The following is an 18059-nucleotide window of genomic DNA, read 5'->3' as shown; positions in this document are numbered from 1 at the left end:
ATTCTCAATATTGTAACTACAGATCTGCAATCTGTCTTGTGTATTTAAATCAGCATATTTTATTTGGTTAGAAGCATACCCTGACGTGGCTAGGAAAACCAAATTTTAATCTCGTAAAAAAACCAAACCCCATGGCACTACAGCCCTGAAGAGCCTTGGCCTACCAAGCGACCGCTGCTCAGCCCGAAGGCCTGCAGATTACGAGGTGTCGTGTGGTCAGCACGACGAATCCCCTCGGCCGTTATTCTTGGTTTTCTAGACCGGGGCCGCTATCTCACCGTCAGATAGCTCCTCAATTCTAATCACGTAGGCTGAGTGGACCTCGTACCAGCCCTCAGGTCCAGGTAAAAATCCCTGGCCTGGCCGGGAATCGAACCCGGGGCCTCCGGGTAAGAGGCAGGCACGCTGCCCCTACACCACGGGGCCGGCATTTTAATCTCGTAATGGACATAAAATAGTCTCCCCCACCCCAGTTCACAGAGAGCAATACCTTTTTATAATGACATTTAGTCGTGTTTAAGTACTGGCTTGACTCAATGTGTGAACATCATCTGGTATTGTTGCAAAGTTAGCAACTGTGAGAATGTTTGGTATTTCAACAATGGAGAGTTAGTACGCATGTACCTGTAGTTTTCCATACAAAATGATTGACACGATTCTCCAAAGCATATTGTATATGGAAGTCTATTACACAAGAACCTAGTTTATCTAGCCGTCATTAATCCCGATCAAAAATAATAAAAAATTTATACTTCTACAGTATTTCTTTTACGCGGTCGACTCTTCTTGAATGTCTTTTCCGCCAAGGATAGTTAAGGACCTAATGTAACAGCTCTGTTGCAACCAATGGACCACGGTGTATTGGAAAACATCAAGCGGTTATACAGAAGGCAGCTGCAAAGCAAACTGATTGAAGAAGAGGGGGGGAATACGGTGTAACTGCGGTACTGAAATCAATAAATATGAACGACATTATTGCTATTGGTTTTACGTCGCGCTGACACAGATAGGTCTTATGGCGACGATCGGATAGGAGAGGGAAGGAAGCGGCCTTAATTAAGGTGTGAAAATGGGAATCCACAGAAAGCCATCTTCAGGGCTGCCGACAGTGGGGTTCGAATCCACTGCCTGAACATTATTTATACGTTCGCATCTGTATGGGATCAAGTTAGAGAAATGACAATTAAAAACTCTTGAAAACATTTATGGTTTTCTATCTGTGCATCTACTACCAAGGTTTGTGAAGTTGTGGACTCTTCAGAGTTCCTCGACACATTTGCACGGATTTCCGGATGCACGGACGTAGATGAGAAAGTAGTAAATGACTGGTTGAAACAGGACTAATTCAGGCTAGGCATAATGACAGATGAAGAAATTATTGCCTCTTATTCTTCGGCAGGTAATTATGAGTGATGGTGAATTTGAAAATGAAACCCCTGCTCCATCAGAAGAAACGACTCGTGGAGAAGCAACAATGCAGTTGGTTAAACTGATGGCCTATTTAGAATCCCAGACTGAAACCACAGCGGCAGAAGTGATGTTTGTAAAACATCTTCACCGGGCAAGTTGGCCATGCACCTGTGAGCTTGCATCCAGGAGATAGTGGGTTCGAACCCCACAAACGACAGTCCTGAATATGGTTTTCCGTGGTTTCCCATTTTCACACCAGGCAAATGCTGGGGCTGTACGTTAATTAAGGCCACGGCCGCTTCCTTCCCACTCCAAGCCCTTTCCTATAGTTGCCATAAGACCTACCTGTGTCAGTGCGATGTAAAGCAAAAAACCTTTGTGATTGTGCTGCACACAAACGTTATAAAAATGTACAACAGAAAAAACTCGCACATTATTTTCGTGCATAAAACAGTCGTAAATGTAAGGAAAGTGTTGTTATATATTTTTTGTACAATTTAAAAGGGTATTGCTGTCCAACTAATGTTAATAGATATAACATGTACTGTATTAGTTTTTTAGCGTTTCCGGATCATCGATAAACTGGATCAGTTCTGGTCCCATTTAAACCAGATAAACGAGGTTCTCGCATATTATTTAAAAAAAAATTGTTAAGGTTATCTATGAACCATGTTTACACAATCTATTAGATTTTCTATCTCTAAAGCAGTCCCTTTTCTTTGTGCTCCTTCCAGATGTTCTTAAATATTTGACTTCTGCTTTACAGCTCTTCCACCAAGATGTTGCACGACTTTGACTAGTTTCTCCGGTGCATCCCTCATTTGTTGTTTAATACATCAATTCTCAACGTTTATGTGCTTTAAAATATGTTATATACCTGCAGTACAATAGCATGTTTAATTCTAAGATAATTCCTTCACTTATGTTTATGTGTAGTGGACATTGCAGCTGTGATTTAAATGTCCGTGCTCAACCTAAAAGAATCACTGCAAATAAAATACACAACTTTGTAATATCTACAAGGACCAAAATATCATTAGGGTATCTCCTCCAAAGGTCAGTGGTGAAAATTCTGCTAGTGGCAATGTAAGAGAAAGTAATTAATGAGATTCCTGTACGAATGGGAAGGGCAATAAACTAGAATTCGCCGAGAGATCTGCTTTGACATTACTTGATAGGGAACCTTAACATACTGAAATAAACCAAATCAGATTTTAAAATTTTTATTTATTTTTTTCAAAAAGGAGGATTTCTTAAACAACTTATTCAATAAGAGTTCATGATGTTTCCATGGCAGTTGCAGCAGCCGCACTCTCCTCTGTGTACTTGCCCTTCTCCTTGCCAAGGGCTGCCAACCTTCCCTTTGATCGGCGGTCGATGATCTTCTTTCTATCCTTGTCCATCTTCAGTTTTACGATTACCGTTTTGGATGGGTGGATTCCAACGTACACGCTCGCTCCGTTAGCCTTCTCACGCTGGATTCGTTCGATGTAGATGACAAACTTCTTACGGTAGACCTGGACTACTTTACCCACTTGCTGTCCCTTGTAGTGTCCTCGTACCACCTGCAACAACAAAGCCATGAAGACTGTCAACTTCAAGCAACTACTACACTTTGTTTCTATTTCTAGCAATTTTGTATTTTAATTAAAATTTAGTCTTGGTCTGCATTATATTTGCAGAGCCAATTTAACAAGTTGATAGATCATGGATAGCTGTGTTTCGTGTATGTATTTTACTAAGATAAAATATAAAATTATTACCCACGTAACATCTGACAAGCAAATGGGTGGATTAGATTTGAATCCTTAGCACTTCTAGCATTTTAAACTCAAGTGTATGCTAAGTTATAAGTTGATGACAGTGTGTCTTAAATCATCATTTTCATTTCCCCGTCCAGTTCCTGCCAGCTCGGGGTGTTGATGATATACCATCACTCATTCTTAGGCTAATGTTACGATGGGGTCGCCACTTCTAAAGGCATTTTAGAACTACTGCCAGCTATTATTCACCCCACCCTAACATGGGAAACGCTGGTGATGAAATAAACTTGGTTTTGGTAAAACTTTACTGTAAGGCCCTCTACACAAATTACATTATTTTGTAAGGTAAATCATATAAATTTTACATCACATTATTTGTAGCAGACTACTATACTCATTGTCATGGCTAGGAACCCACCAACCCAACCCTATATGTACCTTTATAACAAAGTATAAATCATGCTACATTTTCCGTACCACCTGCATCAACAACCATTGCCATTTACTGAAATGTATAATATATTGCATCACTCCCAGAATTCAACGTAGTCTGGCTACTTAGCTGCAGGGCCAGCATACTGGCCTGATGTTCAGAGCACCCTGGATTTGATTCCCAGCTGGGTCATGGTTTTAACCTCAAGCTTAACGGCCATACTACAACCCACCATGGAACACTAAATACATTCCTCCACAAAGGAAAGACATGTGGCCGTCTGTAAAATTGTGCTTAATCTACAGGAGTGCTGACCCCACATAGTTGGAAAAGCTCTTTACTATGCATCCCTGATAATTCACACCCACTGTGTTGACATCACCACCAGTTTTCTGTCATGGGTAAGCAAACAACAAAAGAGAGAAGATCGGTAGAAGAACCGCACATTAACTACAATAACAAAAATCTACGAGGACCGAGCGAAAGGCTACACAGTTTGTATTGCGTAGCTGTGAGCTTGCATTTGGGAGACGGTGCGTTTGAACCCCACTGACAGCAGCACCAGACAAATGCTTAATCGACGCAACAGTTGCCTGCTTTCTTCCCAGGCCTATACCATTGTCGCTGTAAAAACAATCTTATGATCTAAAAAAATATATCTCAGAATATAGATCAAAGGGCAAAAGATATTGCACAGAAAACAATTATTACACAGGGAAATTATTCGTTGGCAGTATGATAAGGTCGGTTTCATTAAGGAGGGTTATACTCTTAACCCTGGGTTTGTTAACGCATTTCATTGAGCTACTTCGGCAGAGGATTAGTTAATGCCGTATTAACCCTAGCTGGAAACAGCTACCGTGCCGAATCAAGGACGTGGTTACATAATTAGACGTTATGAATACTTTTATGGCATAGTTCGCTTGTTCTTTCTTTCGCAGAAGTTTGTTTTCTTCAACAGTTCCGTGGTACCCTGTATTATGCTTTCGTAATAGACCTGATAGCAGCAGTGATTGAAAAAATGGAAGAGATTCCACAATTAAGAAAGGCATTGTTCACTGAGTTAGTCTCAAAGCATTATAGAATCCAAGAAGAATGATAAGAGATTAAAATAAAAAGAGGACACACAAAAATTACAGAGGAGTTTAAAAGCATTGTCCATGTGACAATGCAAACTAGCAAGACATTTAAACAGTTGTGCAAAAATATTAATGCTATAAATTAGCAGCTTTAATAGACCATTTTGAGGACTGCAGGTTTCCATACTCCAACGTTGTTTCTGATCATTATACGAAACTATGCCAGCAAGGAAGTGCACTGTCCCCACTACTGTTTATCACTGTACTGGACAATATAATGAAGAATGTCAAGGTAAAGTTAGGTGAACAATGCAGCAGCCTTTGCTGGTATGATTTGGGGTGAAACAGAAGAGGAAGTAAAGACCAGACTCAATGTATGGAAATCCCAGCCAGGAATATAACCTCAACAACAGCGAGATCAAGGCAGTGGTGATAGTCAACAGAGAAGGGCGTCCAGCATGTGTAAAACTATAGAGCGTTCCAACCTTAAATTGCAGTACAGCAGTAATGGGATAATTCCGTCTCTTTCCTTCTCCTGTGTTTTGCAGGTAGCGCTGTCCTACTCTAATGCAGCGGGTTTGCCAAATATCCGTAAATCAGAATGTTATCGTTTAAAATGGGTGAATATCGTGTTGTGTACAGAATTTCAAGGCGCATTTGATGCCGTTAACAAAAAAAATGTAAAAGAATAATTTAGTGTGAAAATGGCAATATAATGGAAAGTTTCGCCAAATGCAAAATCTTCATTGCATAGAACTTATCATGTCATAACTCCTATTTTATATTCATAATTTTCCTAATTTTTTCACTGCTGGTAAAGAAACATTTCAGCTCGATGTAGATAAGTTTATTTTTACATTTAAAAAATAACAAAATGCAGTTATATGCGTTTATTTTCAGTCATGTTCCGGGAATTTTATGTGCAGGCACGAAAAAGTCAGTCGCTGGCCAGCGCCTTTCCTATTGAATTTTCATGGGGGGTCAAAGCGAGGCAAATGGTCTTCAGATATTAAAATTATTTTTAAAACAATCTCGAAGTTCTTATCTTGCTTAGTTCTTAATTTGTGATAGGAAGAATATATCCTTGAATTTTGGTTTCGCGCGTGACTCGGCTGGCTGGCTGTCTAGCTGGCTGAAGTACGGTAATGATCTCCCAAATATGCGCTTTTAACATTTCCAGACAGTCGCATGCAGTGCAGTGCTCATTTCGTCAGTAGTATGTATGATAGTGATTAAATACATATCAGTGACACATATACAATTCTTGAGGGCAAGTGTATTTCGTTTGTGTGGTTCGTGAGTTCGTGCTCGTGCGTGGGGATCTAATTTCTAAGAAAAAGTGCAGAAGGATCATGGCGTGGTTAACGCAAAGCAAACGGTCTTCGGATATGGAAGTTATTTTTAAATCATACCTCAAGTCTTTATCTCGTTATCTCTTAAGTTATGACAGGGAGAACGTCTCGTTTGTTTACGTTTCACGAGCGACTCGGCTGGCTGAGCTTTTAAATATACTGACAGCCGTGTGCAGTGGTGTTCATTTTATCAGTATTATAAGATTGATTATATAAAGATCAGTGATATATATATAATATTTAATGGCATGTGGCCTCCGAGGAGGCCGAGTGCAGGTCTTTCGAGTTGATGCCACATAGGCGACCTGCGCGTCTATAAGAATGTGGCCCTACCTGTGATGAATTCTAATGCTGAAGACGGCACACACACCCAGCCCCCGAGCCATTGGAATTAACCAATGAAGGTTAAAATCCCCGACCTGGGCGAAAATCGAACCCGGGGCCCTCTGGACCAAAGGCCAGCACGTTAATCATTTAAGCCATGGGGCCGGACAAGATCAGTAATAAATGTATAGTTCTTGAGGACAAGTGGATTGTGTTTGTTGTGTTTGTGTAGTCTGTGTAGTTGTCAGTTTGTGCTCTTGCGGGGGGTTATTAGTTCGAAGAAAAAGTGCAGAAGGATGTACAATGGATCGTCAAATTAAAAAGAAACGTTCCGTAGGTAAACTCAGGGGAAAAGAAAGCAATATTATAATGAGTGTCCTGGATTATTTTTTAAAGACTATGACTATGAGCAGCGCAGTCAGTGAAACAGCTAAAGCTACAGGTTGTTCCGAAAGAACAATCTATGCTATAAGGAAGGAACACACACACATGGTCCTTTGCGAACTCCCGCAAAAAAAGAGAAGGACGGCAGAAAAATGCAGGTAATGAACATGGTTTTGTTCATAATGCTGAACTAACATTTTTATGCCATAAAAACATAAGACAATTGGGCAAATTACGTGAACGAAGTAAAGAAAAATGAAAGAGATTTGTGGAAAGCAGACGAATTACAGGACGATGTCGACGATGAAAATTTTTTAATACGACTTTCTTCATCGTCCGTATCATCCTCAAGTTCATCTCCCGAAGCCGGTTCATCCAACGTGGGAACATCAGGCCTTGCAGAAAGGATAGAAGGTGTACGTCCAATGTCTGAGAGCAACGCCAGTGATTAAGGTACGTTGTATTTATTTTACCATCCTACAAATATTAATTTATGAATGAATGAAGTTAAAATTACAAAATTACAAACGAAAAATGTGAAACTGTGACGCCCTGTTTGAGTCACACTCGAGCGTGATCTTCACGAGTTGATTTCGCAACAGCGCGCTCCATCTACGCTGTACTGCAATTGAAGGTTGGAACGCTCTATAGGAGACCACCAGCTAGTGTGCGTGAATAGCTTTCCTTACCTTGGAAGTGTAATCTCCAGTGATAATTTAGTCAGAAAGGAAATTACAGAGTGCAAGAGGGATTAGAATTCTACCAACAAGTAAGAACACTTTTATGGGATGACATGATTCCAAAATTGGCCAAACCGATTATGTTTAATCATTTCATACCAATACTGACCTATGGTATCGAAGCATGCACTCTCACAAAAAGAGATTCATCAAGACTGCAAGCATCAGAGATGAAATTTCTTAGATCCACCATCCAGAAGACCAAGGTGGACAAGTTAAGAAACGAGGTGAGGAAAGAAGCCGGAATAAAGACTTCCCTATTAGACCGAATCGGCACATGCAGACTACGGTGGTACGGGCATGTGATGAAAGAGCCTACAAGAACAGCCAGAATAAGTTTGGAAAGACAGGTGGAGTGGAAAAGACCTGCAGACAGACCTAAAATCCGATGGATGGACATGATCAAGATTGATCTAGTTACCAGAGGATGGACAGTGGATGATGTTCTCCATGACAAGTTGTATATGGACAGGAAGAAGTGGAAGAGGCTCATTAACAGTACCTGGGAAACTGGAACTGTACAATGATGATGATATGAAACTACCCTGTGATATAAAATCTTAATCCAATCAATACCTGCAGTATCAGACAGAGAAACTTGTTTCTGTCTGTTGTGTATTTCAATGAAGATCTTACTGACAACTATTTTTGACAGTCTACAGCATACCTCTTCAGACAGATATTGGAACTCTTTCCTTCTTATATGGCTATTTCTGTTAAGGTACACCATTTAACATATCTAACGAAAGTAACACGGCATACAATGCATGATTTAAAGCAGCAATTTTGCCTTTACTATTGAGTTAACAGTTTAATCCGGATGAAAGGAGGCATTACTTGACCCCAACCTCAACATAGAGTTAAAATCAATGTTACTTCACGAAACGAATTTGGGTAACATAGCTATCAGCTTGCACTCGGGACTTAATGGGTTTGAATCCCGGTGGCAGCCCTGACGATGATTTTCCGTGGTTTCCCCATTTTCACACAAGTCAAAGGCTGTACCTTAATTAAGGCTATGGTTGCTTCCTTCCCTGTCCATTGTCACCAAAACACCTAATTGTGTCAGTGCGATGTAGAGTGAAAAATGAATAAGACTTCAGAATAAAACTTACAGACCTGCCATGGGATTAAAATATTTAATGAAAAATAAAATGTCTGCTAAACAAACTAGCAGAGTTACAGGTTCATTCAATCCCCCACCTCCCTAGGGGTTTAACGTCGCGATAATAAAGGTTTTCGGCGACAATGCTCATTCTGAAACATTGTTTCAGTATGTTAGTTTCCCAGACATGCGACAAAGAAAACACCATGAAAAATCTTTCCAATGTGAAAGGACCTATGATGTAGTTATATATGACAAAGCTTAAAGAAATGTAAATTTGGTTCTTCAGTAAATATTGCCTTTCAATTTCAGGTAAATGGCTTAGTACACATTATCTTGTTTAGAAAGGCTTCAATTGATAAAGTATGTAATACATATCGGTATTTAAAATACAGGTTTCCAAAAATATTTCATTTTTGTGGAAGAATTATGAAAAACAGAAAGATGATTTGAACATAAAGCTGTAAAGTACGGAGAGGCTGAGGAAGTCCCAAATTACCACAGATTGGACTTGTTAAAAACCGGTACAAGACAACAGACTGAACTTGGATTAAAACACTGATGTATGAGAATAATGCAAGGTTCAGAAAACTATGTTTTATCTTAAATTATGCCTATCAAAAGAGACCACATACTTGGAAATAAAAGTAAACCAAGTATTACCGGCACACTTTATATTCGTGCATTTGTGTACGGGGGTGAGGAGTAAGGAGGGGGTTGTCCCAGTTCCGATAGTGCTGCCAACTGAATGAAAATGAAATCTGAATTGAATTGAGAATATGATCGATCGACGCCAACAATTATGTCACATACACATTGTACAACATTATATAACACTTCTCAATGCGAATCTTGTTCCTAGCATGAATTCTATAGTTTGGCTTTGCTGTGTAAACAACAACAGTACTAGTACGTAAAGTGTACGCCAGATGTCGCAGAACAATGCTTAAGCGATTCATAGTTTGTGTTTCAAAGGTTGCCAGTACGAATCTCGAAGATTGCCGAGGTCAACTGATTCAGCACTAAGGTATAAATGCACCAAGATAAAGTGTGCCGATAATACTTGGCAACAGGAAAACAATCAAATCATCTAGTGGTATGATATGTACAAAGAAGATAATGCAAAGGAAGTTTAGCTGGGTGAAGGCATGTTATAAAAGTGCCAGTAGAAGCTAGGATGAAAATTTCAAGCATTCAAAAAAATAGTTACCAACACAGTGTGAGATTACAAGATTTAAAACACAATGACCAGCGTGAAGCATCCTGGCTGACCCTTTACAGTTTAAATCCTTAAAGCCGCAAACAAATGCTTCGCTTGAAATAAATCCAGCACTAATCAATCTTCAAAAGCAAAATGTTAAGACTGTTAGCCCATGTTGTCGATTTCAGTTGTTAGTTTCTTTAAAGCTGCTGCATCAATACTCTTTTGAGTGATCCTTATTACTATTATTATTAAAAGCAAAATGTTAAAGTATTAATGAACACTTAATACTTCAAGCATTAAACATATTTTCATTCCAGATCTGTAGTTTTTCAGCTGGTCGCACTTGAGTATCCACAATATGAAGGGATTCTGATGTTTGTTTGAAACAAAGTAAACACAAATTTTGTCCGTATGACTGGTATGAAAGATGGATCCACTGGAGCAACATTATTCAAATCTGGTCATTTACCACTCGTATAATAAATACAATTTCTGGGAAAGTCATTTCATCTGGTGTAACATTCCTATAGCTATGGTCTCGCGAGTGAGGAGATAATTCATGTGTACTGAAAAATTTGTTTCAAGAATAGGATCAATTTGGTGAATTACAATTCTTTTTTGGTATTACTTGTAAATGAAACTACTGTAGGAATATGTTACAAACATCAATTATTTACTGACTTTAAATAAGCTTACGACAGTGTACGAGGGCCTTAGTTGTTATATGCTGCACAACCAAAGCTTAGTGGAGATGACATTGAAGAAATCAAAACAAACAACACCCATGGTGCAATAGCCCCCTACCAAGCAACCGCTGCTTAGCCCGAAGGCCTGCAGATTATGAGGTGTCATGTGGTCAGCACGACAAATCCTCTCAGCCATTAATCTTGGCTTCCTAGACTGGGACTAGCCTCTCACCATCAATTGTAATCACGCAGGTTGATTGGACCTCAAACTAGGATAAAAATCCCCGACCTGGCCGGGAATCAAACCCGGGGCCTCCGGGTAAGACGCAGGCACACTACCCCTACACCACGGGGCTGACTGAAGAAATCAATCCTGATCTAAAGAGCAAGGTCAGATATAAACCTTTTAAGGATATACAAGGAGATGAACTGACAACATTACGCTACAATGCAGTGTTGGAGAAAGTCGTAAGATCTATTGAAATGAAATGAGGTAGGGGTCCATCTTTAATAGAACCTTGGATATGTTTCTGATGTCTTTACTGATAAGGGAAATTCCACAAACTTCACATCTGAAACCTACCTTGAAACTCTGGTGTATATAACCACTGAGCTTCAAGACCATGTACAAAAATCAAGCTGCCTGTGGTAAAACTTGGCTGAGGGTCAAGTTAAGTGGGTCTGGGGGTGTTAGCAGCCAGGACAGCTGTGAAACAGCGTGCAGACCTTTAGTATCCTGAGATATTATTGGCTAGTGAAAAGAATTGGATAGGTATTTTTCGGACACTATTCACATCCGGCACACACCACAAGTCACTTTCAAACTCTACAGTTTCATATTTTCACGGAGTGTGGTAGCAGTTGCCACACATGATGCAAGCTCTATCAAACACCATCAAAACTGCCCTGCAGCCGATAGGAACATACGTAATAGCCGAATTTCATGGACTGACAGTGTCCGTTTTAATTTTTCTATATAAGTAACAATACTTCTAAGGGCAGGCTGGCGAGTTCCTGGCAAGCATAAAGGAATGAATGCTCCTCTCATCTGCTTTAGGTATCGTTTCACATCATTTTTGAACGATTTCAATCTTCCTAAAAGTGCAAATGAGCTAGTAAACTGAAATAAACACCTGAATTATGCACATATGCAACAGGAAGGAGATACTAGTCGCTACATGTTGAACGGTTTAGTCCTCACCATGGGCAAATCAGCAATGAAACGGTGAGCTCCACGTAGCTCACCAAGACAGGGATGTCAATTTGGGCAACATTACTGTCTGCTCACGCAAGATTCCAACAAAATAACAGTAAAGCTTCTGTTGACCCTTTGTGAAAGACAGGTTAGACATACAACATAGCACTGATCGGACATTGCATGCAAAAATCTGAGTGACGACCAGAGAAGACCACTGGTCTGGATAAGTTAGCATACTGATTTGGACAAAACCACATTTGCTGGCGAGATATAGTGTGTACAGTGCACTATGTCTTCTGGTATGGGCTATATCAAATTTGTTACTTTCATTGACCTGTCTCAGACCCATCCTTGGCTTTGACAATATGAAAGTGACTGATATGAGTGATGCTAGTAATACCCTTGCTATGCAGCCAGTCCGTTATGAATGGTGTGAAAATATCGCTCATAGGGTCGGTTGATGCATGCATTTCAGTGGGCTTGGCAGACTGATATGTAATAGCAGTGGCTGGCTCGGTGAAGAAAGCAACGGGAAACTATCTCCCTCCTCATTTCCCTAGTACGCCTCTTCAGTGACGCCTAGGCTATTTATAACAGCTGTTGGCGGAGCTGCAGAGGATCAAACCAGCCTTTGGGCTGAATACCCAACACACAGGTTTGGGTAGGTTAGGATAGGGCCACGACAACACCACTGGTCTGGGGGCATAAATCTAGATCAATGCTTTACTTCTCGCAGCCCAGCACTCGCTACATTCAGCTGCGCGCGGAACGACTGTCGTTTGTTTACACGCTCGCGGCCTTCTCGGGAAGGATGTTGTGAAGCTATGCTCAGAGCTGCCAACCTCTGTACGGAGGAACTAATGAGTGAGGTGCTTCGATAGCTAGTGGCAAGACGATTAGTCTGGACGGTTAGGATTCTTACCGTGGACGAGACGATTGGTCTGGACGGTTAGGATTCTTGCCGTGGACAAGACCATTGGTCTGGACGGTTAGAAGCCGCGAAGCGGCCTTAGGCCCCTAGTTTCATGTGAAAACACGATTGGTCTGGACGGTTAGGATTCTTGCCGTGGACAAGACGATTGGTCTGGACGGTTAGGATTCTTGCCGTGGACAAGACCATTGGTCTGGACGGTTAGAAGCCGCGAAGCGGCCTTAGGCCCCTAGTTTCATGTCGAAACACGATTGGTCTGGACGGTTAGGATTCTTGCCGTGGACACGGCCATTGGTCTGGACGGTTAGAAGCCGCGAAGCGGCCCTACGCCTCTAGTTTCATGTGGAAACACGATTGGTCTGGACTGGTTCTTGCCGTGCGGACGGTTAGGATAAGACCTGGACAAGACCATTGGTCCGGACGGTTAAAGCCGCATTGTAATTTTACATGGTGTTTTTTTGTTTGTGCTTTTATTCAGCCGGGGTTGGTAATGCAATGTATTTATCAGCATTGATGGCAATGACGTCACATTCCGTTCACCATGACCAATGAGAATGCAAGAAACTACTTGAGCCATGGACGATGGCGGCTACTGTTCTTTATTAGGTTATAAAAGTAAATATATTTCTCGGGGCGGGCTGGTGGGTTCCTAGACATGGCAATGAACACATCTCTCCTCTAAAAGGAATTCCAAGTAAGATTTACATTATTTTCACTTCCCTATAATGTTATAAACGTTGGGCTGCGAGAAGTAAAGTTTTACCAAATCTAGTTCACTGAAGATCCACGACTCAATCTACAGTTACAATCTACCAGCCTATAACGTAATAAAGAGCAGCACCCGCCATTGGCCATGGCTAAAGCAACGTCTGCATGGCAAGAACCAGTCCAGACTTATCGTGTAATAATAATCACCATGACCACCAGCTATTGAAGCACCACTCACTCGTTAGTTCCTAAGTACAGAGGTTGGCAGCACTGAACACCATTTGACAACATCCTTCCAGAGCGTGTAAACAAACGAGTCGTTCAGAGCGCAGCTGAATAAAAAAAAGACTGAAGGAGCAAAGTGTGAAATACACTAAAACTCAATCAAGTGCTCCTTGTCATTATGAATTAATTCTGCATCAAAGGGAAACCACTGAAACAACATATTAATGTACGCTGAGCTAGCACTCGTCAGTCATTCACCATCTAGATGAAGTTGTAAAACACACATACCTGAGAACAAAATTTAACGATTGCAGGTAATGTATTTCAAATCTAATGGAGTTATAACAACAAAGAGCTACTCTGAAGATATAGTCTAACCAATAAAACCATTTCTAATATGAAAGTCATTAAGTAACTGTCAATTTCGGATACATTGTTCTTCTATGATCAACATCACTTTACATATTTGTATATATTTACAACTTTGTATCTACCGTCTTTGCAAACAAAAACATTAGGCCTATACAACTTGATCAAACATAAACATATTACATCATCCAGATTGAAAATAGCAATTCTAAACTGAAGGTTGTAAAATTATCCGGTTCAAAACAGGCAAATATAAACTGAATTTTACACAAAAACGACGATCAGTATTAAAAAATATAATTTCTACTAGAATAGCACGTATGTAACATAACGAGAGATTCAAAGCAATAGGTTAGAACACCACGTGGCTTACGTACCTGAACTTCGTCGTCCTTGCGAATAGGAATTGTTCGCACATTATATTTTTGTCTCAGCTCCTTGGACAGGGGAGCCGACATAATACGTCTCCGAATGTGAGATGGGGCTGTGAAGTGCCTCTTGCGGTTTTTCCTCCTCGATGCAGAAACTAGCTTGTTCAACTTCATAGTGTTGATCTACCGAAGAGAAATTACTGACGGAAGACAGCAACGAACTGCCAATAAGCGATCTATCAAGAAGTAAACGAAACTAACACCCAGGCTAGCGTTTATTTACGCTACCAGCATCAAATACGCAATATGTTACCTGTATAATAACGTCTGTAAAGTTACAAAATTAAGCCACGACCATGTTACGTCCGCCGATCGCCAAGTCCAAAGAATATTTATTTGGAGGCAAGTGGATATAGCAACTTCTTAGACAAGGAATACCCATATGAAGTAAAAAATATGCGAATTCGTAATCACTAATTTCTTTAAAACTAATTCTCTTTTCATGGATTGCGAATATTTCGAAAAGATGTATTAGTTCTTGCTAGTTAAACTCTACACACGAAATTCAAGTCAAATGAACTAATTAACAGCTCCATATTACGAATTTATAGTTGTGACAGAGGGCTGAAATGCGCCATTAAAAACTTCATCCTTTGAAGTGGAATCACAGTATTAATCATAATTTCATGAGTGCAATTAATGTCAAGAAAGAAGAACACTAGAAGTGTTTTATAAGGAAATAACATTTGCAACACTTGGAGAACGATTCCACTCTTGGCCGTATTGGTCACAGTGTTTCTTGGACAGTTTACAAACACAGTCAATTTCTGGATCATGAAAATGTTTCGTCGTACATAGTTTATGCTGGAAGCCATGGACAGTGTTTAGCTTAAGGTGTGCTTTACATCATATAGTTCGTTTCTTTCGAGTCTCCTGATAGCATAGCATCTCTTGCGTATACCCTCTCCAGATTTCCCTTCTCTTCCGTTGCCTCTCAGAAGCACTCTCGTTGAGTTGACAGTAGATGGCAGGAGGTACTAAATTCTGAAGCACCGAGATTGAGACGGCGGTGTTCTGAGACAAGGTCGAGACAAGGTCTATCTATACACACAGGTCAGGACACGAATGTTTCTTATGGAGGCGTCCTTTTGGGACGCACTGTAGGCATTCCCTACAGCATTTCCATGTTGCATACAGGCCTAAGCAAGTTTCGGACTTAAAGAATGGATTTAAGAATACCAAAACTGTTAAAATTAGTTTTGTTTGCTTCGGATTACATGTAATTAATAGTTTTCCTATAACCTGCGAATCGTGAAATAATGATAAGAAGATAGCTATTTTGTCATCTGTGAGAACTCAGGTTTCATATATTGTGAATGGTTGCAATGGAATTAAAAACAGGCTATATGACAAAATTATCATAATACATTTTTCAGCCGTTAGGCCTAATTTAGGGTACTCAAACAAGAACAAAGTACCGGTAATATAATGATCAAATAAGTGTGGACGGTTAAAATGTAATAATTATACATAGGTTAACGCCTAAAACAACATTATTACAATAAATATTACAGCCAGCAATTTAGATTACATTCCCTGTAACAATAAAACATTAGAAAACTGGGATACATCATAACGGTGTCCTGTCAATCGCTCCCAGCGTAAAATGTGTGACAATTGCTCCCAGTACGGTCCAGCTGTTCACCTTCGCGTTTTCATTAAAGAGTATTCCTGAGGGTTTTCCTAACCATCTTTCTTCACTATTTAAATCCAGCAGTTTTCTGCAGGCCAGCTACGGTGGTGGTGGTGGTGATTATTGTTTTAAGAGGAAGTACAACTAGGCACTAATCAGAGAGAAAAAAAGAAAGACAAGGCCCACGTAGGGCGTGAAAATGAAAGACTCCCTAGCCCTAATAGCTTCCGCGTCAGAAAAGAACAAAAGTTGACCGAGGGAGGTCGGATAGGATAGATGAAAGTGAGGAGCCTGGCACAAGTAAATGGAAGCAATGTTAGGATTCAGTTAAGGGCTCCGTGGTCACTATCACACGCTCCCCCTGGAGCCCCCTTTAGTCGCCTCTTACGACAAGCAGGGGATAGGCCTAACGTGTGTATTATTCTACCGCCTCAACCCACAGGGAGAGGCCAGCTACGTACGAGCAAAGTGTCACACTGACTGCGTGACCATCAGTTGTGTTTAGGACGACTACCTCCCATCACACTTTATCCAGGCTTTGGACTGGCTGCACAGAATATCTTTTGTATATAGGCGTGTTTAAAATCAGCTATTGGCTTCGTCAGTTACTTTGTGCTAAAACTAAGCTCCGTCATTTTAGATATGGTCAGTAATAAGAATAGTTTGATAGACAAGCTTTTTTTTTTTTTTTTTTTTTTTGCAAAAGCTAAGACTGTTCTATTGGCTGCCACTTACCACGTCGGCAATTCTGCATCTACTTTGCCTTCCTATTCTTGTCTCTCGGGAATCGAAATAATGTGGCCCCTTTAGATGAGTGACTTGCAATTTGCAGCGACGCAATAAACCATTATAATGCAGGCGACAGAAGATAGAGAGCTTTGGTCCCAAATTGGCTGCTACCGCAAAGATTTCTGGAATCGTGACCAAAACTGTGTGTTAGTATATGGACTTTGTTCTGAGGTTTTCAATTAGGAAATATTCTCTTGTTGATTAGTAGGCCAACCTAGAGGGAAATGGGCCGATTGCAGAAATTATATTTAGATTATGTTTACGGTTAAACAATGTCTAGGTATTGTTGCCGCATTGCAAAAACGTTATTTATCACTTAGACTGCCGAGAACACTGTTTAACCTGAAATCATACTGTAGAGGCCTGGTGCAGGTCTATAGGCGACCTGCGCTTCTGTGAGGATGGGTCCATGCCTATAACGGATTTTAATGCTGAAGACGACGCACTGAACCCCCGAACCAGAAGAATTAACCAGTAAAGGTTAAAATTCCCGAATCGAACCCGGATTTTCTTGCATCAAAATACAGAACGCTAAGCATGTAGCAATAGAGCAGGACGAAACTCTTGTCCTAGTCCCTAGATGGTGCACCCTTGCCAAATGGAGATGAGCCATTTTAACTTCATCCTTTCTTTCTTAATCTGTTTACCCTCCAGGGTTGGTTTTTCCCTCGGACTCAGTGAGGGATCCCACCTCTACCGCCTCAAGGGTCCTGGAGCGTGAGACTTTGGGTCGGAGGATACAACTGGGGAGGAGGACCAGTACCTCGCCCAGGCGGCCTCACCTGCTATGCTGAACAGGGGCCTTGTGGAGGGATGGGAAGATTGGAAGGGATAGACAAGGAAGAGGGAAGGAAGCGGCCGTGCCCTTAAGTTAGGTACCATCCCGGCATTTGCCTGGAGGAGAAGTGCGAAACCACGGAAAACCTCTTCGAGGATGGCTGAGGTGGGAATCGAATCGAATCCACCTCTACTCAGTTGACCTCCCAAGGCTGAGTGAACCCCGTTCCAGCCGTCATGCCACTTTTCTTTCCAACAAAAGCTAAGAATATTCTATTGGCTACCACTTACCACGTCGGCAAGCTGGGCTCACGGGGATGGCAGTCAATAGACTAGCCCTCCTGCCATTCTTAAATCTCTAGCAGTACCTGGAATAGAACCCGGATCTCCGATGACGGCTGCTAGTAGCTCTAACATTCAGCAAATAAAAAGGGTTATTTTGGGTTATGAAATATATTTAATTGAATAATAAGGTTTCAAACATGTTCATAGTTGTAGAGTACCATTTACAAATCAAG

General features: G+C 40.8%; 1 protein-coding gene across 1 annotated transcript; it reads right to left on the bottom strand.

Annotated features, from left to right (window-relative positions):
• Nucleotides 1–2617: 2617 nt before the first annotated feature.
• On the bottom strand, nt 2618–14663 carry RpL26 (ribosomal protein L26). Its single transcript, XM_067159158.2, has 2 exons — nt 14289–14663; nt 2618–2975 (listed from the first exon to the last, which is right to left on the bottom strand). Exons 1-2 carry the CDS (start codon nt 14454–14456, stop codon nt 2688–2690), a joined length of 456 nt encoding a protein of 151 aa, XP_067015259.1. The 5' UTR covers nt 14457–14663; the 3' UTR covers nt 2618–2687.
• Nucleotides 14664–18059: the final 3396 nt, after the last annotated feature.

The sequence above is a fragment of the Anabrus simplex genome, chromosome X, assembly GCF_040414725.1.
Source record: "Anabrus simplex isolate iqAnaSimp1 chromosome X, ASM4041472v1, whole genome shotgun sequence".
NCBI classification, from domain to species: Eukaryota; Metazoa; Arthropoda; class Insecta; order Orthoptera; family Tettigoniidae; genus Anabrus; species Anabrus simplex.
The sequence above is the reverse complement of the archived record's forward strand: the minus strand, read 5'-3'. Positions and strand labels throughout refer to the sequence as shown.

Excerpts from the sequence above, each read along its gene's own strand:
- RpL26 (XM_067159158.2), bottom strand. The coding sequence starts at position 14,456 with ATGAAGTTGAACAAGCTAGTTTCTGCATCGAGGAGGAAAAACCGCAAG. Across the intron at positions 2,976-14,288 it reads GCAAGGACGACGAAGTTCAG|GTGGTACGAGGACACTACAA; the intron begins GTACGTAAGCCA and ends TTGTTGTTGCAG.